At 52.3% G+C, this 27,037-nt stretch overlaps 2 protein-coding genes across 3 annotated transcripts; one reads left to right on the forward strand and one right to left on the reverse strand.

Annotated features, from left to right (window-relative positions):
* Positions 1-1,463: 1,463 nt before the first annotated feature.
* On the reverse strand, positions 1,464-17,090 carry ABCB8 (ATP binding cassette subfamily B member 8). Of its 2 annotated transcripts, XM_080936567.1 has the most exons (16): positions 16,915-17,090; positions 13,400-13,709; positions 12,903-13,058; positions 12,732-12,826; positions 12,503-12,608; positions 11,669-11,830; positions 11,463-11,548; positions 11,257-11,354; positions 10,530-10,635; positions 7,389-7,422; positions 6,941-7,077; positions 6,726-6,820; positions 6,410-6,543; positions 5,730-5,877; positions 4,368-4,618; positions 1,464-3,869 (listed from the first exon to the last, which is right to left on the reverse strand). In XM_080936567.1, the coding sequence occupies exons 1-16, from the start codon at positions 17,007-17,009 to the stop codon at positions 3,738-3,740; spliced, it is 2,145 nt and encodes a 714-aa protein (XP_080792693.1). In that variant the 5' UTR covers positions 17,010-17,090; the 3' UTR covers positions 1,464-3,737. The 2 variants fall into 2 exon arrangements, with proteins under 2 accessions (XP_080792693.1, XP_080792694.1); XM_080936568.1 differs by lacking the exon at positions 13,400-13,709.
* Positions 17,091-19,587: 2,497 nt separating this feature from the next.
* ATG9B (autophagy related 9B) lies at positions 19,588-26,252 on the forward strand (the record flags this gene model as incomplete). The annotated part of the gene is made up of 13 exons (XM_080936491.1): positions 19,588-20,125; positions 20,254-20,297; positions 20,417-20,481; positions 20,857-21,018; positions 21,596-21,737; positions 22,967-23,721; positions 23,888-24,044; positions 24,346-24,525; positions 24,946-25,182; positions 25,351-25,484; positions 25,642-25,738; positions 25,922-26,045; positions 26,128-26,252. The coding sequence occupies 13 exons, from the start codon at positions 19,588-19,590 to the stop codon at positions 26,250-26,252; spliced, it is 2,760 nt and encodes a 919-aa protein (XP_080792617.1).
* Positions 26,253-27,037: the final 785 nt, after the last annotated feature.

A 27,037-nucleotide genomic window follows, 5' to 3' on the forward strand; every position in this document is an offset into this window, starting at 1 on the left:
TGAACTTGAGTCCTGCTCTGCCTTCCCCAGAACAGGCGTTGGCTCCGTGGGGCTGGGTCTCTGCAGTAAAGACCAAGTAGGGCACAGGAGGTAGTAGCAGGCAGGGGCTGCAGAGCAGGACTGAGCTAAAGCTGCTGCAGAGGATTAGGTTTCAGTGTGAGGGGGGTTGGGGGGCCAGCAAAGCAGTCTGGGGGGGTAGGGAAGGTCCCTGGGGCCCCAGGCTGAGCCATTAGTGCAGCATGGGGGGAGTCGCTGCTGTCTGAGACCAGAGGCGCCAGGAGGAAACCACAGCAGTCCATGGAAGGGCTTGAAGGAAACCCAGATATACATTGGGGTTTGGGATACCTTTGGGGCCCTTTAGGCTCCCAGTCACAGCCCCTAAATGCTAGACCTGAGGGTCAGCGGCTGATCCCTAGTCTATCCCCTCTCTCTTTTTGCCTCGCCTGCCCTTCCATGTACCCACCTGACATCGTTTGTTCTTTTGCAGAGTGGACTTGGCTTTTGACCAAGTCAGAGAGTGGTGGGAGGTTTGGCACAGGCAGATCTTCTTTTCTTATGCCCCTAGCATCCTAGCGATACTACCTGACCAGGGCTCTCTTCAGTTTCCATATCCTGTGGCTTTCTGTGTTCTGAGTATCCTTCTCTGCCTGGAGACCCAGACCCCACCTCATTCTCAGGCCCTCCTGTTGGTGAGGCCATCCTCCTTCACGATGACCATGGACTCTCTTGCTACCCCAGAGGTTTCCAAGGCACTCTGTTACTTTACATTTTCCTCTCCCAGTGAACATATTCTAGGGATCATGAACCCCAGAACCTGGAAAGCATTCTCAGTACTGGTCCTAGTCCATGTGGAGGTGCTGTCTTATAACTATGTCTTCTGTGATAACTACTGGAGTTTCCAGCTTTTGAATACCAACCTTGCTATGATGTCATTGAGAAACTCTGTGAAACAGTTTCTGGGTTGAGGGCACTGCCTTACTAATTTGATGGATGTCATCAGATCCCCAATAGCAGGAATGCCATTTTGCAGTCTTATTAATCTTGGCCAGGGAATATGCCTGGAGGGGACTCCAGGCCACTGAGTCATCTCCCTGCACTCTGCCCTCCACAGGGCAAAGGCAGCATGTGATGAGCCCTGGAGCTACTTCTAAGAATGCAGAAAGGAAGATGAGTAGAGAGCTTTGGGGATGGGATGTGTGTGCTCCCAGTGCTGGAGGAGCCACCCAGTGCTAGCTGATTGGAAGAGTAAAAGGGACTCAGATGAGCAGGGCCAGTAGCTCAATGACATCTGCACAGGGGACTGGACTGTAAGGCCTGGCTCACTGTCACATTCTGTATTAGGTAAAGTCCCATATGCCTTTATGTATCTAGAAACTGGGCAAAATTCTGTATGTTCAAGAGTAATCAGACATATCCATTATTTACATAAAAATTTGTTTATTTATTTATGTGTTTATTGGGTATATGGGTCACAGCATGTGTGGAGGTCAAAGGATTACTTTTGGGAGTTGCTTATCCACAAGTCTTAGGGGACTGAATGTGGGTTCTTAGGCTTGGTGGCAGGTTTTCCACTTGTGCAATAACATCACTGGCCCGGCCCCATGACTTTGAAAAGCACTGGGGACTGCTGGGTTCATCCTGGTGGCTTCTGGCCATGAGTGGTGGGGACATAGTCCCACCAACCAATCAATCACACTGTTGGCTCTGACTGTATGACCATTGGTCTTCCTAGCAAGCACACGGGGGCTTAAGTCTCAGGAATGGTCCCAGGCTTAGTGGCACAGACTCAGCAAGTAATTAATATCTTAGGAAGGATAAGTGTCTAAAAGGGCTTGTGGCACTGATGTGGCCACTTTCTGGGGCTATTACACTCTGGTTTATAAGGGCATAATTCCAACATGTGCCACTTAACTTTTGGATGAAGCTTTTAAGTGTAGCCAAGCTGCTGTTCTCCACTGAGAAGCTGGGAAAGCGAGGCCAGGGTGACAGGGTGAACAAAGCCACAGGGCTAGGGTCCCTTCCCTGGTGGACAGTCATCCTGTGGCTGTCAGGGGACTGAGAATTTGTGTCCACTGCAGCCTGATGACTGTACATGTGAAGCCAATGGGCTGGACGCTCAGTTAAAGAGACCTGTCCCTCCAGGGCAGGGCCCAACAGAGGGACATGTCTATGGAAAGCAGAGGCCTTGTTCTAAGCTGCACTTGTTGGGAGCAAGGCACAGTGGGCGGGCAACAGAAGCCAGCCCAGAACTCTGCTTCCCAGGCTGTCACTTTGGACACTAAACCAGGGCACTATGGACAGGGTTCTTGGGTTCCTTGTCCTCACAGCAGTGTATGTGGTCCTACACTGGCCCCCAACAGTAGCAGTTTGCCCTCTGCACCTATCCCTCCTGAAAGACAGCGTCATCCTTTGCCACATGAAAAGTACAAATGCTTGTCTGGCCATACAGTTACAGCCCCTCTCCCGATCCATTCCCCGGTCTACAGTCCTACAACCTGGATGTGGCTGGCTAGGGGTGGATTTTCTCAGTGGGAAGTGACCTACGGTACCAAGGCTAGGGGCCATCATCTCTGGACGTAAGTGAAGTGGATCAAGGCATCTGCAGCAGCATAGACAGAGTGCTGACCTCTGGGAGCACTGGTGCAGTCTACAGGGTCTTTCACATGCTTTCCTCAACACCTAAGAAGCCAAAAGAGCTTTGGGATCACAGGCTGCCTGCTCCCCCCCCCCACCTCAAGGTGAGGCCACCATCCCACCATGCCCATGATTCTTATTGTTACTCACATCAACCTCATGTTGTACTTCGTATTAACTGTGCTTTCCACCTTTGGAGTAGACTCACAAAGGCCAGGCTAGCCTCAACCTCTGTGTAGCCAAGGCTATCTCCTGCAGCTATCTCCCATGGGGGGGGGGGAGATTACAGGTATGTATCACCATTCCGATTTTGTACTTGTATTTACAAAGTAGCCTCTTCATTGTCTTGCCTTTGGCTCTGTAGAGCCACCAGGTCTGACTGAGGCAAACAAGGCACAGCCTCGCAGGGTGGATGCTTCTTGTACAGTGAATTATCACTTCACTCTGCCAGAAACCAGGACTGACTGTGTGGAGGACAGACCAGAGATGCATTGCGGTTGGTCACTGGGGATGTGGTCCTTATGTCGAGGCAGAGCCTAGTCTGAGGTCCTGGGTCACTCTCTCACCCTGGGCTTTAGTTCTTACTTGAAGCACTAAGGATGGTATCTAGGCTCCTCACATACGGCAGGCAAGTACTCTGCTACTAAACTATAGCCTCTTTAAAATTTTCTTTTTATTTAGGTTCTTCTTTTTTGAGATAGGGTCTATGTAACCCAGACGGCCTTGAACTCTTGATCCTCCCACTTCTGTCTCCCAAATGCTGGGATGATGGCCCATTCTTCCAGGCCTGGCCGGTCCCCCGGAGTGAGGGCCTAAACAACTGAGTGTCGGGCAGAACTGGGCCAGCCTGAGAGGGTTAAGCAGAGGTGTTCGGGAACTTTGCCTCACAGTGTACAACTGTTACCACAGAACTGACTCAGGATGTAGGAGCAGGTGGGAGGAGGGCCACTCCCCTACCCCAGCTGTTGGCCCTGCCCCTTTAAGGAAGCAGTAGCACAGGCCACACTCCAGCACACTGGCCCTCCAAGGGCTCTGTCCCCAGCAGAGCTCCAGCCTCAGGCTGATGCCTGCAGTGACCTGACCCCAGGGGCCTCTCAGACTCTTCACTGGCAGCTTCTGGGGTCTTCAGGCTTCTCTGCAGGTGGGGCTGAGGTCAGTGAGGCATCCAGGGCTTGTCTCCGGATAAGCTCTGCATAAAGCCCGCCTCTTTTAAGGAGTTCTTCATGGGTCCCAGCCTGGAGACAGAAGGAGGGTCATTTCAGCAGGGCTGACCTTCATCATCTGTGAGGCTCACAGCTGAATGTCCCTTCTAGGGACACTGACAACTCTGTGCTCACTGTAGAAGAACTAGCTTGGGCACAGCTTCACCAGCCAGTGCCACCTTCTGTTCAGTTGACATTGAGAAGTCTGATCACTTTGATCTCTCCGGTATGGCTATGGGATACCCTTGTGGGCTGATTCTGCCCCGACTGCTCCCATAAGTCTGTGAGACAGCCCCTGGGTGGCCAGCTGCGCTTCAGTCTCTCCACCAACGACACACACCCTCTGGTTCTGGGAGCCCATAGTTCAACTTTCCAAGAGGGTAGTGGCCTGGGTTTATCCAAGGATAGGAAGACCTTGGTCTGTTGGGGTTTTGTTCCCAGAACATGACCTTAAGTGCCTGGAAGCAGGCCAGGTGCTCATATAGCTTAGCTATGCCACCTGAGTCACTGCCCATTCCCAACCCAACTGACCTCACAGACTTGGCCATTGGCCATGACGATGATGGAGTGAGCTGCACGGACGGTACTGAGCCGGTGGGCAATGACCAACACGGTGCGACCAGCACTGGCCCGGTCCAGTGCCTCCTGCACTACCCTCTCAGACTCTGCATCTAGCGCACTGGTGGCCTCGTCCAGGATCAACACTGTGGGCTGTTTGATGAGGGCGCGTGCAATGGCTAGGCGCTGCTTCTGGCCACCAGACAAGGTTGCACCCCGCTCACCTAAGGAAAAGGGGGACAGGACAGGGGTCTAAAGTGATCCTTAGCCCCACACTGGAGGTGGTGGGCAAAGGGTACTGGGTACTTAGGAACTTCCGTCAGGCTCCTGTCAGGACCTCACCTCCATACTGCCGTGTTTATACCCGTCAGTCTGAATGCTTTAGCATGATAGTGCACCCAAACCACCAGTGTCTTGCTTGAGTCTCCCTTCCTACACAGGTCTCTTGAGATGAGCTCCCACCAGGTGCCTACAGCAACAACTATCTTCCTGTTTCTGGCCTTGGCTGCAATAAGACCACCTGGCACCCAAGCAAGGGCTGCGGAGCACAAAGATGCTAACCACAGGGGATATGAAGCCACCGAGGACAGACTGGGGCGGACTGCCAAGAGATGGCAAGGTCACAGGTCAGTAAGGGGAGCAGTCCTGGGAAACCCCGATAATAAGGGGCACACAAGAACTGAAGGAACAAGGAAGTACCAAATAGAGATGACAAGGGTCTCCCATCACAGCACAGAGCCCCGAGCACGTGAGCACAGCTGTGTTAGGACCTGGAGGAACTGCTAGAGATGGGCGCAGCCTAAAGGGCAGTCAGCGGAGAAGCCCAAGAGGTGCTGAACATTCTAAATAGCACAGCCAGACCGCTGGATAGCCACACTCTGTATGTGGTGCATACAGCCCCAGAGACAGACAGAAGAGCTGTGGGGATGAGCACCTAAGGTTGTCACAGGCATGAGCTAGTGTGCCACTGTATGGTCCAGTACCCTGAAGACAAAAAGGGCACCAGCCTGTTGTACTGAGGGATGCCACTGAAGAGTAAGAGAACCAGAAGAACATGTCCTTTGTGCCTGTGGCCTGGGTCTCCCATTTACATTCGCTATTACAATCTCCATCTTTTCTCAGAGCCCTGTCTAGTCTGTTATGCCTAAGCTATATGGCTCAGGTTCTTTTGTCTCCATAAAGACATCTTTGTCCCCTCAACCATGGTCCTGGCTTGGCTGTCTCCTAGCTGAATCTCTCAAGAGTCACGCTGAGTTGCTCCATGCCAGTAGAAGCACAGCTCCTGAACCTCACCCCTGCCCTGCTGACCCAGCAACTTCCCATCAAGGGACCCACCAACCACAGTGCTGTAGCCATCAGGGAAGCTGCTGATGAACTCGTGGGCATTGGCTTCTCGTGCAGCCGTATACACCTCTTCATCAGAGGCGTCCAGCTTCCCAAATCGGATATTCTCCATGATGGTTGTTGCAAACAGGACTGGCTCCTGCAAGGTTGAGTGGAATGGGGACACAGAGAAGGCGTCCACAGGCTGTACTCTGAGCCAGCCTCAAAGCTTGGGGACTGCCATGTGCACCAGGGTCTTATTTTACAGGACCATGATTGCAGAGCAGGTCTAAAGTTCAAAGCCAGATGCTAATCATGTGAGGACAGGGTGGCTCATTAACGGAAAACAGAGCCCTCCCACCCCCCAGAGGACAAAGACTACCTCACCAAAGGTGATGATGGACAGGCCCTATAGAAATAGGAGGCCATGTGAGCTATGGCCTCTCCTGCATGTGGCTTTTGGCAGTCTTAGAATTACTGCTTTGGGATCCTAAGACTGCAGCCCACAGGAGCAGTCTTTGCTCTGGAGTACAAGGACAAAGCTGCAGAAAGAGAGGGACATCCTGGATCCAGAGGACAGCTAGGAACCAGCAAGGCCACAGATGTCCTCAGAGGAACAGGGAGATACGTGGGGAAGAGAGAAAAGGGGCTCCAGTCTTGCTGCTGAGGCCCTGCCCAGCTCTGCCCTTCACCTGGCTGATGAAGCCTATGACTTGGCCCCGGAGCCAGGAGGGGTTGAGAGTACGCAGGTCATGCCCGTCCAACGTCACTGTGCCAGCTGTGGGGTCATAGAAGCGTTCCAGCAGGGAGGCGACTGTGGTCTTTCCTGGGGGGTGGGTTGTGGAGAGGAAGGTTCTGGAGAATGTCCCAGCAAAGAGAGACCCTTGTAATATTAGAGGACACCCATCCCAGGTAGGAGCAGGAACCATGGAGGACTTGCTACTGCCCCTGCTCCAAGTGGTTACAAAAAATGAACCAGGGGATGAAAGATGGTGAGGTTCCTCTTACCTCCCCCAGACTGGCCCACAAGAGCCACAATCTTGCCAGGAGGCAGCTTCAGGGTGAAGTCCTTGAGCACATCGAAGCCAGGTCGGCAGGGGTAGCTGGGGGTGGCCAAGAGAGCCCCAGTCAGACCAGGTTCCTGGCCCTTACTACCCTAAGGTCCCTCACAGGGTCTTGTTCACAGGAAGCATCTTTTCCTTAGCCTAGCCACCAATGCTGACCTGAAGCTGACATTCTGGAAGGCGATGGAACCATGAAGGTCCTTGCTGGGGATGCAGTAGCCCCCGGCCAAAGGGATGATGGGGCTCAGGGCCATGTACTCGAAGACTCGTGCTCCTGCACTCAGCCCACGCACCACCTGCAGAAGGAATCCAGCTGGTGGTTGAGATAAAAACTGGGGTTCCCATGGAAGGGACTTCTGCTGCCAGAGAGGGCTGCAGTGTATCCAGAGCCCTCATGGTAGGGTGGAGCCAGACTCTGGTTTTGGGGGTTCAAAAACCCTGTTATTTGTTCTTCCTCTGCCCACCCCCAACAATAGGCAATATCCACAGCAGCAACACACACACACACACACACACACACACACACACACACACACACACACACACACCTCACACCTCTCTAGTGATGGATGGGGGCTCGAACCAGACTTGGGACAATCTCACTTACCTGACCAAACAGGACAGAGAGGCTGGCCATAGACCTGCCAGAGGAAAGAGTGAGAAGAGGTATTATAGAGAGCCAGAGAGAAGGGAAGGCTATGGTGGGGGGGCAATGGCAGGGCTAACATGTAGAAGGCCCTAAGATCTTATGGCTACAGGAGACCTGGGACCCTGTGACACCAGATCACTGAGCTTCTGTTCCCTCTTCAGTTACAGAGTTAACAGTTGCCTGCTGCCAGAGCCAGGATCTGGAGATCAAGGAAGCAGCAGGGATGGATAAATGACCGTGACTCAGTGGTTTGCCCCATGCTTCCTTCAGTAAACAGGGTGAAGATAGCCCACAGAGGAGGCCTAACTGATCCTGTGGTCACCACCTGCTTGCTTTAACTAAACAGATGCCTTGACAGAAGTCACAGGGTAAGGATGGGTTCACAGTGGGAGGTCAGATCTAACACTGGACTTCCAGGAAAGCAAAGACTTACTTTCAAATTAAGATGGATAAAGTTAAGCCCTTTCAGAAGAAAAATAGAGACAGGGGACTAGAAGGGGAAGTCCTGGGAGCCCCCAAAGCAAATTTCCTGACAAAGAGTTTACTGTGGGCTTGCCCTAAAGGTGGGTACGTGTAGGTGATGCCATGTGTTTATCTGTCTAGACAGTGGGTCACCTCTGTTGTCTTGGCAGGGCTGGGGCTGGGGCTGAGGCTGGTCGCCTGCTGAGAGCTAAAGAGGAAGATGAGTCAACAGCCTTAGTCACGGTCCCCAGTGGGTTAGCCAACCCACTTGTATATGCCACTGAGTGCAATGGGCCCTTTCTAAGAAGTGGAAAGGCTGCCATTCTAGCAAGCTATTCCACCAAGTTCAGTCTTCCAGGGCTGGGTAAGTACCCCAAGCCCTCAAAGAAACAGTTACGGCAGGCTTAGGGCAATAAGCACTTGCCAGCAGTAGGAAGGCTGTGGAGGGAGGAGCTATGTGGGTTATCTATGGATGTGACCAGTTCACAGGAAACCAGAAATCCATTACAGCCTGGCAAAGGGGCAACCACACTGAAATACAAAACACACATGACTCATGGGAGTGTCCCAGTCTTGCTCTGAGAGCTGGGACAATGGGGCCAGCTGTGGATTGTGATGAAGCAAACTGGCTTGGGCAAATCCCTACCTGGGGACCATCCATTCTCTGCCAAAAGGAACACTTAGCTGGAGCTGTGATACTCCGCTCATCCCTCCCCTTGGACCTCGGCCCCGACACATGGGCCCTTGGATACACAGCAAGAGGCAGAGAGAAACACAGCAGCTTCCTAAGGAGGCCAATTCCTCCAGCTGGCTGGTGATGTGACCTGGCCAGGGGCCTTGAGACAGTGAAGGCTGCTTTGAGCATAGTACTGCTTAGGGCTGAATAGTGCGGTAGGCAGGTAAGAACATGAAGGTAGGAGGTGTGTACCCAGGGAGTAGAGCCAAGCTGTTCATCTGCGTCCTCAGGACTTGAAAGTCATCAAGGGCTGGAGCCCACGCTTACCAAGGAATTAGGTCAGCACAAGGAATGCAAGGTAGCAGAAGGGACACAGTAACCTCCACCTCTTTCGCAATTAGAGCACCTAGATAGCAAAGGCTTGAGGACAGAGGACAGATAAGGCTTCTGAGACCAGAGGGTCTGGTGGTCTTTGATGTGGAGCAGAAATGGAAGGAAAGGCAGTGCTCATGTAGTGAGAACCAGCGCGCTCTGCTCTGTAGTCCTCTGGTTAGAGTGCGGATGAGACTGTCCGACCATCTCCAGGTTCGCTTCACTTCACACTACAGAGCAGCAACCAGGCTTTCTCTAAGTTACAGCAATGGCAAGATAGGACTCTGGGCACCACTGTGATCAGGAGTGTCACCTCTGTAGGGAAGGACAGATCTGAGACGGGGGAGAGCACTTCTTACATGGTTGGTGCTGATATGTTTGCTCTTTATTCATTGTAGCATACTCAGTCTTTATTCATCATAACATACATTTATGTTTTTTAAAAAATATATTTATTTATTATATATAAGTACACTGTAGCTGTTTTCAGACACACCAGAAGAGGGCATCAGATCTTATTATAGATGGTTGTGAGCCACCATGTGGTTGCTGGGATTTGAACTCAGAACCTCTGAAAGAGCAGTCAGTGCTCTAACCACTGAGCCATCTCTCCAGCCCTTATGTGTTTTTTTTTTTTTTTTTTTTTTTTTTTTTTAAAGAAATATTTGCTATGTATAGGGAAAGCAAGGTAGAAAACGAGAGGAAGAAGTGCTTGGGTTTCACTGAGAACGAGAAAGGATTCGATTGGGGCCTGTCGGGGCAGCCCACTGAGACAGCCCACTGAGGCTACCTTGCGGCCAAGGTGACAGATGAGCTCCAGGTTGTTGCACAAGGGCTCAGCTAAGCAGGGACACAGAAGTTACACAGGTAGCACCTGGCGGACAGGGGTCTTTATCTCATCCTAAGAAGTAGTCAGGCCAGGGCAGCCCTTAAAAAGCCTGTTATGGAAGGTATCCATAGGGTACGCCATCCTGATTCATGCTACACAACATGAAGGGCCGCCCCAAAGCACTGTGCTGGGTGAAGCCAGCCAGGCACCAAGGGAAGGACAACGTGTGACTACTTCAGTGTGGTGTTTAGCGTGCCCAGAGTCATAGAAGGCGGTAAGTGGAAGGGGGTGCAGAGCTGGGGAGGAATGGGGAGCTAATGTTTTAAGTCTCACTTTTGTAGGAAGACAAGGTTCTGGTGACGGACGTAAGTGATGGCTGAAGACACTGGGCCATGCATAGCACTATCAAAGTGTGCACTTAATAATGGTCAGGGCAATAAAATTCCCACTGTCTATTTCACCACAATTAATTTTTTTTTTTTTGAAAGCTTCTCAGGGACAATTGAGAGCTGCCTGAAAGCTAATGATGCTTACTGCATCCCTGAAGGAGGCCTGGTGGAGCCTTAGAAGGCTCTTGTTGAAGTTTTGGAGGCTCTACTCTGTTGTGTTTTTCTGGGGGACCAGGGTTAGTGGTAGGCAGCAGCCCCTCCCCCAAGTACCCTGACATCCCTGTTCTAGTAAGCAGGGTTCTAGAAGGATGGCAGGGTGGGGGTGGGGGTAGGGAGAGCTCTCCTAAGAGATGACAGTGGTCTCCACTTACCTCTGTACTGTCTGGGAAGCCACCAGGAAGGACATGAGGTCTCCCCCTTTCAGCTGCTGTCCAGCCACAAGGGAGCCCCCAATGAACAGGGTGCCCAAGACCATACCTACATGGAAAAAGGCTAGGCAGTGAGGCAGGAAATGGCAAGGGATAAAGACTGAGTCCTAAGTCTGCCACCAGCTGGCTCTGAGCCCTCAACTCCACATTTATGAAACAAGATGGGCAGGCCAGGTGATACAGGCCTGTAACAATTACTTATGAGGCTGAGGCAGAAGAGTCACAAGTTCAAGGCAGCCCGGGATACAGAAAGTCTGAAGTCAGCCTAGGTAACTTGGTGAGGCTCTGTCTAAAAATAAAAGGTCTAGGAAGATGGCTCAGTGGTTAGGAGCACTGAGTTCAGCTCCCAGCCGCCACATCTGGCAGTTCACAACCACCTATCCACAGACAGACACACATGTACACATACAGGAAAACAGGCTGGAGAAACAGAATGCTTTCCTAACATCCCGGTGTACAGCACACTCCTTAAGGGTGTCCTGCAGCATTCTCCATAAGCTAAGGGATGATGTCAGTTAACATCTCATGGGAGTCAGTAGCCCAAGCATCTCACAAATGCAGGTACTCAATGTTAGGAACACCGGGGTAAGTGGAGACTGTCTTTTGCCTATCTTTGCTCCCACTTAGCCCACGCCCACGCCCCCTCCCAGGCAGGGCCTCGTTCACTCACAGTTGAAAGCGATGTTTGAGAGCCCTTGGAACAAGGCAATGCCCCTGCCCAGCTCTTCTGCTTTACAGCAGCATGACTCCAGTTCTGTTTGATAGCGTCTGGGAAAAGAGGTCAGGCTGGGCACTAGGGAAGCAGCTGGGCGGAGGGCCAGGGCAGGGGAGGGTGTGAGATGAGCCCACTTTATGCCCTGCTTTCCCAGGACTTACTCCTCCTCTCTGTCCTCCATCGCGAAGGCCCGCACAGTCCGAACATTACCAAGGGCCTCGTCTGCTACACCCGTTGCCCTGGCAATCTGCACGGAGACAGGGAAATAGGAAGTAGTTGTAGACAGGAAGAGGCTGAAGGAAGGTCAAGGAGAATGGGCCAGAGATGCTAGGAAGAACCAAGAGGGACAAGTCAAACATTCCAGTACCTGCTCCTGACACTGGCGAGAAAGTTTTCGGAGGCCTGAGCCCATCAGGGTGCCCACTCCCATGAGGGCAGGTGTGACAACAGCCAGCATCAGTGTAAGGCTCGGGGACAGCATAGACAGGGACACAAGGCTACCGATCACCTGGGTGCAGCTGCGCAGTCCCTAAGCAGTGAGGAGGCAGGATGTTGGAGAACCACACCACATGGTGAGTGTTCTGTTGAAGGTGGGCAGGCCACAGCTCTGCACTTATGAGGCCCAGGCCAAGAAGGCCCCGGGGGTCAAGGGGCAGTCACTGTTACTAAATGAATCCCTTTCTTGGTCAGCCAGGAACTTATCAGTTTTGAAAGAGATGGGTAAGAATGTCCATAGGCCATACTCTTTTTATTTTGACAAATCCATTGTTTGTTTCTGTTCTGGACACACTGAACTGCACAGGGAATATATTGGCTGCTATGGGCCAGTGGCTAAACCTGGGACCAGGCAATGGAGGGGTACACAGTAGAGTCATGCATGAGTTTGATGCCAGCTTCTGGGAGGGGGGGGTGAGGATGGACACAAAGGGTCATGTTGGGTCAGGTGAGTTTGCCAGGGTTGCTCATAATTGTCTCACAGTGGGAGGCAGGGTTTCAAAGCGTGGAGCAGCAGCCCGTCCTGACCTTGACACTTTCCCAGTGCCTCTGTACAGACTCTTTGCTCCCCCTCCCACCTTCCTCAGACAGTCTACATGAAAAGCTGGGCAGGAGCACTGCCTTGTTTCAAGGCAATGTTAGGATGTCAGGGCTGGGGTAAGCACTTCTGGCCTGCTGAGTTTACATGGGGGCCTGACCCACTGACCTGGGAGATGACAAGCTTGAAGGATGACTTGAAATCTTGCACATCGGTAGTCAAGCGACTCACTAGCTGCCCTGTCTTTTTGGCATCAAAGAAAGCAATGTCTTGCCTGGCAGTAAGACATGACGGTAGCAGGTGAAGGAAGAGGAGATGGTACTTCAGGATTTGTCCCACTTAGACCTCCTGGTTTACCCTGGTCTACCCTGCTCCCACCCACTTCAGCTGCTAGTACCGGAGCAGGGAGCTGAAAAGGGCTTTCCGCATGTCCATGGCCATACGCTCACCAATGTGGGATAGCAGCACTAGGTAGCCAAAGGTCAGTAGTCCCTGCAAGAGAGACCTGGCATTTAGGGACACCCCAAGAAGGCTGCTGTGAGCCCCAGGCCCTGCTACCCAGCTATACCTGAACACCATAGAGTAGGAGCAGCTGGATACTGAGCTTACGGGACTCAGACATGAAACTCCCCACGTGGTCTCTTGTGTACTTGGCGACAATTTCCACCAGTTGGCCCAGGAGCAAAGGGATCTGCACGTTCACTAGTGCCGCACCCAAGGCCAGCTGGAACAGAGACAGAGGAAACAAAAACCTGGAGAGAAGGCCATATTCATCCCCTTCCCGGCTCTGGCTTTTCCTCTCCCCTTACTTAGCTTTGCCCTGTCCACACTGTGGCTACCCATGTGGTCACAGAAGTGCCTCTTGGAGAGTTAAAGTTCAGACCTCCAGCCCCTGAGTCCTCATAACCCACACACTCAGCCCCCTTGCACAGGTCATCCTGATGCCCAGAGCCCAGGCTGCCCTTGTCATTTCCTCAAGGCAAGAATACTGTCCCTGTGCAATTCAGGTTTGGAGTTGCCTAGGCCCTTCCTGGTCTGAGGGTGGAGGAACAGGGAAAGCCTCACCACAATGGCCACCCCCAGGGCCAGCAGGTGGGGGTGAAGGAAATGCCAGAATAGCTTCCAGTTAAAGTGCAGCTCCGGGGCACATATGGGCTGGGCAGGAGGGGACCCTTTGGCCTCACATAGCGCTATAAGGCACAGGCGGGGATGCTGCCATAGCACAGCAGGGACCACCAAGGTCCCCCCAACCCAACACCAGGCAGAGGGGCTTCGGTGGGAAGCTGGTGGGGCTCGAGGGAGGTGAGCCCGGAGCTGTGATCGGAGTTGGGCTACAGCCCGCAGTAAGCATGAGCTGAGCCGATCATCTGAGGACCTGCAGGTAGAAAAAGACATTGACAGCTGTGGCCCTGGCTGTCCTTCAAATGACTAACACCCCCGTGTGCTACGGCTGAGTTTCTAGAACAGCATTTTATCTACAGCCTCTCCCATGGATGCTTTTCTTTTCTTTGTGTTTGAGATAAAATCTTCCAATATTCCCCAGCCTGGCCTTCAACTTTGGCTCTCAAGTGATCCTCCTGGCTCAGCCTCCTGAGTAGCTACAACTACAACAGATGTGTGCTACCTCACCCAGAATGAATACCTTAGCACATTCTTAAGCAAGGCTGATCTGTAAGACACCTGGAGCAGCTGTGGAATGTTTTTTATCAGAGTACAATCCTAAGAGCGTTCCCTCTAGCACTGTTGTCCAGCCCGCAGCAGCCAGCGAGGCCCCTATTTAGCCTCCAGCCACCCAGTCAGTGCAGTTCTCCAGCCTGCCAGACAGGACACCTAGAGCAGCAGATGGCCAAGGCCTGACCTGAGGGACAGGGACAGACCTGAGGCTTCCTAGAGGAAGGTTCAGAGAGGATGCTGGGAGTGAGCTTCTTCTGTGCCTACTCCTGCATATGTGCAAGGTCATCAACATGGAGGATGTAACTTAGCAATAGAAAAAGAATGGTCTGGCCGGAGAAATGACTCAGCAGTTAGGAAGACTGACAGCTCTTCCAGAGGTCCTGAGTTCAATTCCCAGCAGCCACATGGTGGCTCACAACCATCTGTAAAGTGACCAAATGCCCTCTTCTGGTGTATCTGAATACAGCTACAATGTACTTATAAACATAAAATAAGTAATTACAAAAAAAGAGAGAGTGAATGGTCCACAGCTGTTGACCTTGGGAGATGCCCTTATTCTCACTTGGTAAGGAGAACTGAGTGAGAGATGGTATAATTTGTTCCCAGGTTATAAGGTGGGCAAGAGGGCCATGTGTTTCTCTCTCATTGTTGACAGAGGAAACAGAAAGGAAAGCACAAAGGACTGATTTTGTCATCCTTCAGGTCCCATATATATATAATGCAAATGTAGATTCGACTTCTTAGAACACCTGTAAATTTACTCTCTCATAGACTATGGAGCTGACGAAATCAGACAAAGTACCCTCCTTCCCCCAGGTCATGCTGGTTGGGGTGAGGGTGGGAGGAGAAGCATAGAGCTCAGACAGTAAGTAGTGCTGGGTTTGACCACTGCTGACCAAGTTCACGCTGGGAATAATGAGGAGGTGGGGCAGAGGAAAGACCACTGTGGCTCTGACAGGACGCATGGGGAGGCAGGGAAACTCGTGCCTTGGAAGGGCTTTCATTCCAGTCTCAGTCAAGCTCCTGGACATGAGAAGGCCACCTTCTCATGAGGGGTTTTTAGGGCTATCTGCAGTTTTTACAATAAGATGTAATAAAGTCAGATTTGCACTTTAGAAGTCATGATAGGAAAGACCCAGAGGGGAAAGACAGGACAGAGAGAACCTGTTTGGAGCAGAAGTACACAAATGAAGGCTCAAAACAGACTAATGATGAGGAAAGACTTAGAAGGAAAGAGAGAATATGTAAGCGGGTGTGGCCGTGATTTCCTGAAATCCCAGCACTTGGGAGGCTGAGACTGGAAGATTTCAAATTCAAAGCCAGCCTGTGCTACAGCTGGCTACAAAGTGAGATCTTGGTTCAAAATAAAATAAAACAGGGGCTGGCGGGATGGCTTAGCAGTTAAGAGCACGCACTGCTCTTACAGAGGACCGGAGGTTGATTCCAGCATGTTTGTCAGGAAGTTCACAACTGCTTGTGACTACAGCTCAAGGGAATCCAGTCCCTCTGATGTCCTGACACCTGTGCTCATGTACCCACACTCATACACATGATTAGACAAATGCTTGGTTTTCCTCTTTTTCCTCCACTTTGCCTTAGCCTCAGCTTTAGGTAAAACCCACTCTCTTTTCTTCCTGTATTACTGTCCTAATTTTCCAGCGGACTTACTGAGAGAGCAGAGGCATATTTTATATGCCGGAACTTAGGAAATCTCTGGGTTACGAGATAACTATTGAACAGATTTTTGTTGAGCTGTGTATGCCCTTGTTAGATACGCAGTAAAGCTGACCACTACAATGTTTTGCAAACGTACAGATTTACTGTCACTGAAATGGTACACTGCAACTTAATACAACCCACTACTGTGTGTGTGTGTGTGTGTGTGTGTGTGAATGCCAAAGTTGAAAGGTTTCACAAAATATGTCTCTTAATTCTGAAACACATTTAATAGTTTCTGTTATATTCCTTTCAAAATGCCTCTGATCTGCTAAATTTGTTTCATGAACTGAAATGAACACATTCATTTATCTGGTCTTACCTTGTGTTTCTTTATGGTTTAAATATTATCAACAACCTCACTCTTTCTAAAGACTGTTTTCAAACCATTAATAATTTATCATGGCTACTTTCTAGCCTCTAGCAGCTCCTCTACACTAAGAAGCTATGGGATTGCCAACAACTGGTGGAACACTCCCTGCACTAGTTCTAGGTCCATCGCTTGCCCTCCCTCCACAAGCACACGGGCTTGCCACAGTTACCCACCCTTGACAGTCTCCCCCTGGACCTGTCAGGGAAACAGTTGCTTCTTGTAGAATATTTACAATTAAATTCTAGGTTCTGGGAAGAGGGTACTCCTATAATCCCAGCACTCAGGAGGCAGAGTCAGGTGGATCTCTGTGAGTTCAAGGTCAAACTGGTCTATAGAGAGAGCTCCAGGTCTTCAGGCTTGGTAGCAAGTGCCTTTACCTGCTAAACCATCTTGCCAGCTCAGGAATAGCTTTTGATCATTTAAAATTATTTTGGCTAATCCTGAAGCACCATCTATAGTAAATGTTTATGAACACCAATTACAGATAGGTCCAGATGTCCAGGTGAATTACCAGAGAGCAGATGCGAGCTGCGAATGGCGCCCCTTAGTGGGCAATGGTGACCGGGTGTGGCCAGCACCCTGGAGTCGGCTCAGTCCTGACCGCTAGCGGATACAGGCCTGCAGAGCCTCCTGCTGGCACCCACACAGCATCATGAATAATTGAGGTCAATTCCCTGGAGAGTGACATTCCACTCCCTTCGAGCTAGCCTACAGCTCCCAGGAAACCAGCGCGAGGCCAGAACTACACCTCCCGACGGGCCCCGCGCGCTGCCGGCCGGTCAATGGCCCACGCTCCAAGTAGCTCTTGTTGTTTTACCTGGCGGCCGAGAACGTCTGGAAGCGCAGGGATTGTAGCGACCATCTTGGAACTGGGCCACCCCGGATTCCAACCCGAAATAAGTGCACCAACATGTTGAGGCAATAAGACAGGGGCAGTCAGCAACGGCAATCTCACACTTATCCTATCGAAGGTTCCATGTTAGCTATGGCCCCATCCCGACAACCCCTTCTCACCTCGGCGGTGATTGGAGGAAAGCTACACCAGTCTTGTCACAAGTTGTGTGTGATTGGCTTAATGTTGGCTATAGGCGGGACCAAGCAGAAGTAGCTCTAGCTACCATTTGCTCAGTGGCCTAGGGTCGGGTGCCGGTCAAAGGTTGTGTGACGTTCTCACATTCGCGTATGTCCTCGAGCGGGTTTGTGTAGAGTTAATCCAGACGATCTCTATGTGCTCTGGTATCTTCAGGAAGTGTAGAGTAGTGGTTCCGCGAGAAGGAATGAGTGAAAATAGACTTGGGAGTTAAAAAAAAAAAAACCCACACACACATACACACACCCTCAAAAACCACAAACACACACACACACCCTCAACCCAACCCAAACAAAAACATACATGCATGTGACGTGCCACCATTTGAGCCTCTAATTCCTGGATACAAACGTTTTTCAATGCATGTGACTGTGCATTGAAAAACTCTCTGTGTGATCCTGTTACTGACACTTAGTTATCGAGAATTATTAGGATGTAAGTCATGAAGTTTATCAGAGTGCAACCTAAGATCTAGCCTATAGGTTCCTTCATTTGGGTCTGAATCACAGGCCTAAAGTTCCAACTCAAAAGTGAATAGCTCTCGAAGCAGCTGGCCAAAGCTTATTCTTGCTATAATTATTTCTCAAAGTATCCTTGAGAACTGCTACATATCTCTGACTAGCCTGAGACTCTTTATAGCTCAGGCTTGTTTTGAACTCGCCATCCTTCCTTCCCAGTGCTGGAATTACAGGCTTGAGTCACTATGCCTTCTGCGTAATTATTTTTTTAACTGCTCCCTTCACTGGACTGTGGCTTCTTGGTGGGAGTGGCTCTGACTCATACCTGTTCCCCCTCCACGCATCTGTCCGGGGGAAAGGGAAGCTATTGTCCACTGCCCACTAGGAGGCGCTGCATCGGGCTCGCATCTGCTCTCTGGGAATCCATTTGGATACTTGAACATTGTTATTAGTGTTACAAGCATCATTGTCATTGGTGGTGTTTTCGGGATTCAATTTTTCTTGAGCTGCGAGTCGCAAAGGGATGCTCTGGATATGAGAATGTAGAGTGAAGCTACAGAGCAACGAGTCAGAATTTGTCTGGGACGGTGGCTGAGGAGATCAGGGTGTGTGTAGAGGTAGTCTCAAACAAGTATATACTATGAAGAATGCTGTGTAAATAATGTCAGAGGGAGGTACCAGTTAAAGTCACATTTAACTTATCTCTCTAGACGTCTCAGAAAGAGCATGGGAATTTCCTGCTCCCCCTCCTACCCCCCAATTTCCTTGGGATTCCTTTTATTGCACCTTACCCAGCCACAAAAGTATGGAAGTTATGAACTCTTGTTATATAAGAAAATCAGGCAGTCTGGGCTAAATCTGTGGGCTGTTCCATGGATGTCCTCCATGTTCTTCCAGGAAATGTTCTGGAAAGCACTGTTTTCCTCTCCATTTCTGGCTGGAGCACTGAAGGCCCTGACACCTGCTCGCTAAGTCAGCTTATCAGGCATGGGCTTCAGTAGGGCACTTGGTGACTCAGGACCTTGGGAATGGCGTTGGGCAAGCCATCAGACCAGCCACCTGGGCCTCCTCCTCCCAGGTGAGGCAACAACAAAGAACTCAACTGAGCCAGTTTATCCCTGCATGTCCAAATTATCCCTCCAAGGCCTCTTCCTGCCTTCCTCTGCTGACATTCTCAGGAGGCCCCGACACCAGGTCAGGACTTGGAGGAGAGTATACCAAGGTTCAAGAGGCTAAAGAAGACATAATGGAACTTTCAAGGAACCAGACTTTTCTACTTAAATAATTCCTCAAATCCAAGATGTCTAGCACCCCTTCTTGTTTTCTCCTAGCCGACCACAAAGTCTCCCTTCAGAGAGAGAAAATATGTAGGTTTTTTTTTTTTTTAAAATAGGGTCAGATGTTGCCCAGAATGACTTCAGACTCCCGATCCTGCTGCCTCTGTCTCCTGCTAACTGCTTAGAAAGCTGAATGGGCCACCTTTTTGGGCGGGTGGTTTTAAATCATTCTCTATTGACCACTGCCCATCGGTGTGAAGGGAAGGGGATGGAATTGCAAGACTGAAAGGTTTACCATTCCATCCCCAGACTCTAGAACCCTCTGACAGGCTTTTGCCCTCTCTGCTTATTATTTTGTGGTTACCACTCGTGCCCTCAAGGACTGAAAGCAGAGATCATAGGGGCCTCCTCTAGTCCCAATAGCTCTTGAACCCCTGCCTCCCAAACTGGTGTCCCTCCCAGGCATGGAGCTTGGGCCCCAGGTTGCCCTGCAAGGAGTGTGAGTGATCACACAGGTGGCTGAGGGCTGGCATGCCTGAGGCCTGCCCAGCCTGAGTCACCTGGTGCTGTTGTTGTCCTTGTTGTAGTCTCTGCTCAGCTTCACAGACCTCTGAGGAAACAGAGAAGTCCAGTCCCTTCAACCTCTCAAGAGAAGCTGCCGTCTGATGGTGAGCCGGATGGGGTGGGGGGGGAGCAGGAGGCAGCGGGGGCGGTGGGGAGACTTGGGGCCCAGCTCAGTGCCTCTGCTCCCTATGACACTGCCACTGCCTGCTTCTCCATGTCGGGGACTTGGGGGAGGGAGGATCTCTGTCTTCTCTCTGTCCCCTGCCCCTCGTACAAGAAGCTACTCCTCTTCAGTGTTCCCTCCTGCCTCAGGGTCCCCCTGCCTGGTGGCAGGGGCTTCTCAGTCTCCACACAATACCTTACCCACCCCAGCCACACCCCCAACACAGGCCCAACCCACAGTGACACACACCTCTGCTTCCCCCTCCTGGGGGTCCCACTCCACCCCATCCCTGGCCTCGGTCACTCCCCCTCCCTCCTGCCGGTGCCCCCAGGACCATCCTGGGCTTCGGATAGGCCCTCTGATCCCTGAGCAGGATTATGAACGGCTAGAGGATTGTGACCCTGAGGGGTCTCAAGACTCACCCATCCATGGGGAGGACCATCAACCGTTGCTTCACGTTCCTGAAGGACTTCGAGGTGAGTGTGTGGGTATATGGAAGGTTGGGTGGGTTGTGGGGGAGGGGTCCAGGCAGGTCTGGGTTTGAGAGAGACATTACTAACAAATGGGACAATGACAAGTCCTGACACTGTTTCTCTGTGCCCAGGCTCCTGGCATCACATCCAGAACCTGGACAGTTTCTTCACCAAGATATCCTTTGTGCCCAGAATGCAGAGGGCCTTGGCAGGGGACTGGAGCAGGGGAGAGTGGGAGAAGTTTCTACAGGAAGAGTCCCTAGGTTTAGGCATGCTTCTTGACAAAATTGCCACATCTACAGCTATCATCAGCGGAACGGCTTTGCCTGTATCCTGCTGGAGGATGTCTTCCAACTGGGGTGAGGCCAGCCCTGCCCCTGAGCTCTGCTCTCTCTTCTTGTTCTTAGTGTTTATTTCACTTATTTTTGATCCAGTGTCTCATGTATCCTAGGCTAGACTTGAATTCCTGTTCCTCCTGTCTCTACCTCCTATGTGCTAGAATTACAGGCAGACTACTGTACCCAGGTTATGTGGTGCTGGAGATGAAATCCGGGCTTCATATTTGCTAGGCAGACACTCTACTGAGCTCTGTCCCTGCTCTCTGCTCTCCTTTTCAGTTCTAGGCTTGGGGCTCTGAAGGGCCGGGGACCATATAGAGCTGCTTGTCTGGTGACTGGGCTAGGAGTCGGCCATGCCTTCAGCCTGACCAGCCCTCTCCCGCATCCCCTCCTCAGACAGTTCATTTTCATTGTCACCTTCACAACCTTCCTCCTCCGCTGCGTGGATTACAACGTTCTCTTCAACAACCAACCAAAGAACCGCACAAGACCTGGTTCATTGCACAGCAAAGTGACCTTGTCTGATGCCATTCTGCCGTCGGCCCAGTGTGCAGAGAAGTAAGTGACAGACTGGTGGATGCCTCTGGGGTAAGTTCACAGAAAGACAGGAAGAAAGGGACCTCCCCACACTGCCCCTTGGTCTAGATCAACTCTCAGTGTTTAAAAACATACTTGACTGGGAATCTCAAAGAACCTTGAATTATGACTCACATTTCTATTTATTTACCTTTTAGAAATTAATGGTGAGGACGACTGTTTATTTTTGGTGCTGGGAAGCACACCTAGGGCTTCTGGCAGGCTGGGTAAGCGCTATACCACGCGGCCACAGTCCTAGCCTTGGGGGACAACTTTCAAACTTAGGAATGCACAAGTGCACAGGACATGGGCTGTCAGGATGATGTGACATCATCCCTTGTCTTGTGGCTCCTGGGAAAGCCCAGTGTACAGCCGTGGGAGACTGAGACAACAAGTAGCAGAGAGCATGAGTGTTGTTTGTGAAGTGTTGACTTGAGGGTACTTCTGGAGGGCTCACTGAGGACCTCCTCCTCAGCCCCTCTGAGACTGGATGGTCTCTGCCACCATTTCCTTTTTGTTTCCCACCTTTACGTTACCCTCCCTGTCCCACCTCTTACAGGATCCACAGCAACTCCCTGTTGGTCTTCCTCCTAGTCCTGGCTGCTGGCTTCTGGCTGTTCCAGTTGCTTCGCTCAGTCTGCAACCTCTTCAGCTACTGGGACATCCAGGTGTTTTACAGGGAGGCGCTGCACATACCCCCAGTAAGCCTGCTGTGACGTCATGGGCACAGGACAGGAGAGAGTGGGGCCATACAGATGGAAGGACCAACTGAGAGGAGCAGAGAGATGGACGCTGAATGATACCTGCCCTGGGCCTGCAGTGATGTCAGGAGGCAGGTTCAGGCACTTAGCAAGCTTGGCTCTGACCTATGTAAAGCTTCCTTCACTAGATGGGTCACACAGTGACTTACAGTCACATGAGGGTGGTTAAAAACAATGGCTGTTTATGAGAAGGGCTGTCACTGGGCTTTCTAGATCAGGAGGCATTCTGATTGGTTGAGGAAGGTCAGGCCAGGGTGAGGGGAGGGCTACCCAAGCCTCTAGGCAGGAAGTGAAGAAAACATGGATGCCTGCAGGCAGTGGAGCTGGGCTTGCTTGCCCGAAATAGAGCCTTCTAGGGCACCCAGAGTGAAAGTCACTCTCTTGGTCTCGTCACTATTCCCTGGTCATGTTCCTTCTAGCTGTCATTAAGGTTTTTTGTTAGGATATCAGTCCCAGTATCTTGCTTCCCCTTGGATGTGCTGAGCCTTTTGAGTAGGGAGGCACCAGGCACAGCCACTGCTGGGGCAATGGAGCCCATCTTCCTTCCCTCTTGCCCTTCCTTTTCTCTTTCCTCCAGCAGAGGGGAAGATGCTGGGAGGAGCTGTGGAGGCTTGTCCTGAGGAGATAACTGTACTGGGGAGACTGGGCTAAAGTGAGGCTCACAGCTTACATGGGTCCCTCCAAATAAGTGTAGGAGCATTTTCTACCCCCCCCCCCACACACACACACAGGGTGATGTGAAAGCTAAACAAGTGATTCTACGAAGTGGCCTTGAGGTGGGGGTGAGTGCTGTCGCGGTTCTTAAGTGTGGAAGGCAGAGAGCAGAGATATGTCATTCATTTTATACGTGGAACTGGAGGGTCTCAAAACAACAACAACAAAAGGAAGCCAGGTCCCAGTCCCGGAAGTTCATTTAAGAGGCGTCAGCAGGAAGCATATCACTGACTAATGACTATAGCGTGGCAGTGATGAGAAGAGCAACTGAGAAAGAGCAGAATGAATGGAGAAGCGCTTCTGTTAGCAGAAGGCTTAGAAGAAGGCACAAGGCAAAGGTGGGGAGGGAGGCCACTATGGCTGGAGTTAGTAGGCAGCTCAGCGAGTTGTGGAGGTTGTGCGTCTTTGTGGAGGGGAAAACTGGTCCCTAGGCTTCCCTGTCCCCCTCTCCTCAGGAGGAGCTCAGCTCGGTACCCTGGGCCGAGGTGCAGTCTCGCCTCCTGGAGCTGCAAAGGAGCGGTGGGCTGTGCGTGCAGCCGCGGCCGCTGACGGAACTGGACGTCCACCACCGCATCCTGCGCTACACCAACTACCAGGTGGCGCTGGCCAACAAGGGTCTGCTGCCTGCCCGCTGCCCGCTGCCCTGGGGGGGCAGCGCCGCCTTCCTCAGTCGCGGCCTAGCGCTCAACGTGGACTTGCTGCTCTTCCGCGGTCCCTTCTCGCTTTTCCGCGGGGGCTGGGAGCTTCCCGAAGCCTACAAGCGCAGCGACCTCCGGGGCGTCCTGGCCACCCGCTGGCGGCGCACGGTGCTGCTGCTGGCCGCCGTGAACTTGGCGCTGAGCCCGCTGGTGCTGGCCTGGCAGGTACTGCACGCCTTCTACAGCCACGTGGAGCTGTTGCGGCGTGAACCCGGCGCCTTCGGGGCGCGCCGCTGGTCCCGCCTGGCCCGCCTGCAGTTGCGCCACTTTAACGAGCTGCCGCACGAACTGCGTGCGCGCCTGGGCCGCGCCTACCGGCCCGCCGCCGCCTTCCTGCGTGCAGCCGAGCCCCCCGCGCCCCTGCGCGCGCTGCTGGCCCGCCAGCTGGTCTTCTTCTCTGGAGCGCTCTTTGCCGCGCTGCTAGTGCTCACCATCTATGATGAGGACGTGTTGGCGGTGGAGCATGTGCTCACTACCATGACCGCGCTCGGGATCACAGCCACTGTGGCCAGGTTAGATGGCACATACCTGCGAGGACATATGTGTGCGTGACCATTCTCTGACCTTTCCCCGTAGTAAACCTTAGCTGTCACCATCAGCGCGCTTCAGCCCTGCGTCCCACCTGCTGGTCCTCCTAACCACATCCTTCACCCTACCTGCCTCCCCCCCAACCCCCAGGTCCTTCATTCCAGAGGAGCAATGCCAGGGGCGTTCCTCCCAGCTCCTGCTGCAGGCGGCCCTGGCACACATGCATTACCTCCCAGAAGAGCCTGGTACAGCAGGTGCTCGGACCAACTCTTACTGGCAGATGGCGCAGCTGCTTCAGTACCGAGCAGTGAGCACCGGGGCCTGCAAGGGGGGCTTGTGGAATAGGCCCAATGATTAGTTTGGGAGAAGTTGTGGGCCACATGGGCGGGGGTGGGGGTGGTAGTGATTGTGTGTGTGTGTGTGTGTGTGTGTGTGTGGTCCCATGAGGAGGCTTTGGAACGAGTGGTTGGAATCTTCAGACCTTAGGGAATGTTGTTCCTGGAACACTTGTAGATTTTCATCACAGCTTTCATCTGGAACATGGGTCCTCTGTATGCTCCCTGCTCAGCCTCACCCCTGCTCCCTCAGCCGCACCCCTGCTTCCTCAGGTCTCCCTCTTGGAAGAGCTCCTGTCTCCACTCCTCACCCCGCTGTTTCTGCTCTTCTGGTTCCGCCCCCGTGCTCTGGAGATTATTGACTTTTTTCATCACTTCACCGTGGATGTGGCAGGTGTTGGGGACATCTGTTCTTTTGCATTGATGGATGTGAAGCGCCACGGGCACCCTCAGGTTAGAGCCCTTCCCTGACCTTGTGAGGTTGTGTTGGATGGACATTTGCTTGCCTCACTGAAGTACCAGGTCCACAAAGCCCCTTACAGAGATGCTGGTATATTTAAAGAGAGAGAGAGACAGAGAGAGAGAGAGAGAAATGGGAGCAAAGACTGCCCCGCCACCTATAAAGAGGGCTAGGAGCCGGGCAAAGAGTGGAGTGCAGGTTTGTCTTGTCTAAGGAGCTAGGGCTTCCCAGGGCAAAAATTCAAAGCTAGCTGTATCCCAGACCAAATGCCGATGTCTTGCTCCACTGCCCTACTCCTGGACAATCTTTAACAAGTTCCCATCGCAGCCTTCATCTGGAACAATGGGGCAGTGTTTTTCACCCTGCCTAGCTGAGTCTTGGTGTCCCTAAGACCAGGTCTCCCTTTCTCGCAGTGGCTTTCAGAGGGACAGACAGAGGCTTCACTCTCTCAGCGAGCAGAGGATGGAAAGACCGAACTCTCCTTAATGCGGTTCTCCCTGGCACACCCACAATGGCAGCCACCAGGCCACAGCTCTAAGTTCCTTGGACACCTTCGGGGTCGGGTACAACAAGATGCTGCTGCCTGGGGTGCTCCCTCAACACGCAGCGCCCCCACCCCAGGGGTGCTCAATGACTGTACATCCCCTCTGGTGAGTTCCGTGCCTGCCTACCCTTTGCCCTTACCACCCACCATATCTCCCTGGCATTCCTGACTCTGTGTGTTACCCTGGCATCCAGGTTCCATCTATCATATCTCTTGCCCTCCTTTGGACCCTCTCTTTATCCCTCCCTCTACTCTTTGGCTCTCTTTCATTTAGCCAGAAGCCTTCCTGGCCAACCTCTTGGTGAATCCCCACCCACCCCAGAGGGACCTGAGTCCCACAGCCCCCTGCCCTGCTGCAGCCACAGCCAGCCTCCTTGCCTCTATTTCACGAATGGTCCAGGACCCCAGGTGAGAGGTGGAGGCATGAGATGCAGTGGAGTCTGGATTGGTGGCGACTCTCTGGGAGAGGGTGCTAGGGTGCTGAGGGGACTTGGAAGGTGAGGTGAAGCCTGGTCGCCTTTCTCTGTGAGGGGGCTGACTCTTAACTGGATACATCTTGTTTTAGCTGTGTGTCCCCAGGAGGCACTGGGGGCCAGAAGGTGACCCAGCTCCCAGAGCTTGTTTCTGCTGAGATGAGCCTCCACGCCATTTACCTACATCAGGTGTGTAGAGGGACTATGGGAAGAAAGCAAATGAATGCTATGGAAGGGGCCTGGATCTAAAGAGTTCTTAACAGGAACTATGAGCTCTGTGCCTAGCTGAGGAGCATATCCTTGATTCCTGCCCCCACATATGAGGAAGTCCCCTGTCCTCCCTCATCCTCTTCCTCCTTCTCCACCATTTAGCTTCATCAACAGCAGCAGCAGGAACTATGGGGAGAGGCTTCAGCTTCCTCCCCATCCAGGCCCTGGTCCAGCCCTTCGCAGCCAGGCTCCCCTGATGAGGAGAAGCCATCTTGGTCAAGTGATGGTGAGGAGGGTAGGGGATAGGGCAAGATCCTAGTATTTCTTGCGCATGGTGACCCTGCTCACCCAGTGACATTTATCTCCAGGCTCCAGTCCTGCTTCTAGCCCAAGACAACAGTGGGGCACCCAGAGGCCCCGGAATCTGTTCCCAAAGGGTTTCCAGGAGACCACAGACACCCAGAAGGAGCCCCTACCAGGCTCTTTGCACTGACTGAGGATACCCCAGGTAGTTCTTGCCCACATGGGGGTCAAGGGTAAAGAAACTAGCTTGGGGTCAGTTTTGGTGAGGTGGAGACACTAGTTAGATCTGGGGTGTAGCTTGCTGACAGTCTTTTCCTCTCACAGGTTCTGGCCTTTTCAGCTGCAGGAAACTGAATGGTCGGCATGGAAGGACACTTGGTGCCATCTTCTGAGCCCCACTCCTACTTCAGATGACAGGCCCAGGATATTTGAGTTGGCCGTGTCTGGGAGTCAAAGAGGAGCTTGCCCGGAGAACAGAGAGAGAGGGAGATGACTGTGAGCCGAGGCAGCCTACAAACAGCCCAGGAGTAAGAGGACGCTGGCCAGACTACTTGTGGAGCAGCTGCCTGGGAAGAAGGACCCCAGTGGCCTCAAGGTGGAGCAAGGGCCCAGGCATGATCCAGCTGAGCATTAGGGAGCAGTGAGGCCTGAAAGGCAGGGAAGTTGTTCCTGTCTACCTCCCCTTTGAGTTCCTGTGGGACTAGGGGTGGGGAATATGGAGTGGAAAAACCAGAGAGGGTTGCTGGTTTTGGACTTCAGCACTTCAGTGATATCAGGAGGAAGTGGGTGGGGCTCCTCATCCTGTGCGAAACAAGCAGCAGAAATTGCTCACGGCTGTGCTGCACATCTTTGGCATAGGAATGTGTGCCATGCCCCACTCCTGACAGCTGAGGGCTGTACCTGTTCACTCAATCACAGAACTGTCTGTGTCTGGTTAGAAACTTTTGTTTTTCAGAGTACTGGGTTACAGAGAGG

Source organism: Micromys minutus (genome assembly GCF_963924665.1).
Source record: "Micromys minutus genome assembly, chromosome: 23".
NCBI lineage: Eukaryota > Metazoa > Chordata > Mammalia > Rodentia > Muridae > Micromys > Micromys minutus.

Coding starts and splice junctions, on each gene's coding strand:
- ABCB8 (XM_080936567.1), bottom strand. CDS start 17,009: ATGTTGGTGCACTTATTTCGGGTTGGAATCCGGGGTGGCCCAGTTCCA. Junction 6,821..6,940: donor TTCCAGAATGTCAGCTTCAG/GTCAGCATTGGT, acceptor GGCCACCCCCAG/CTACCCCTGCCGACCTGGCT. Junction 4,619..5,729: donor TGGCTACAGCACTGTGGTTG/GTGGGTCCCTTG, acceptor CCTTTTCCTTAG/GTGAGCGGGGTGCAACCTTG.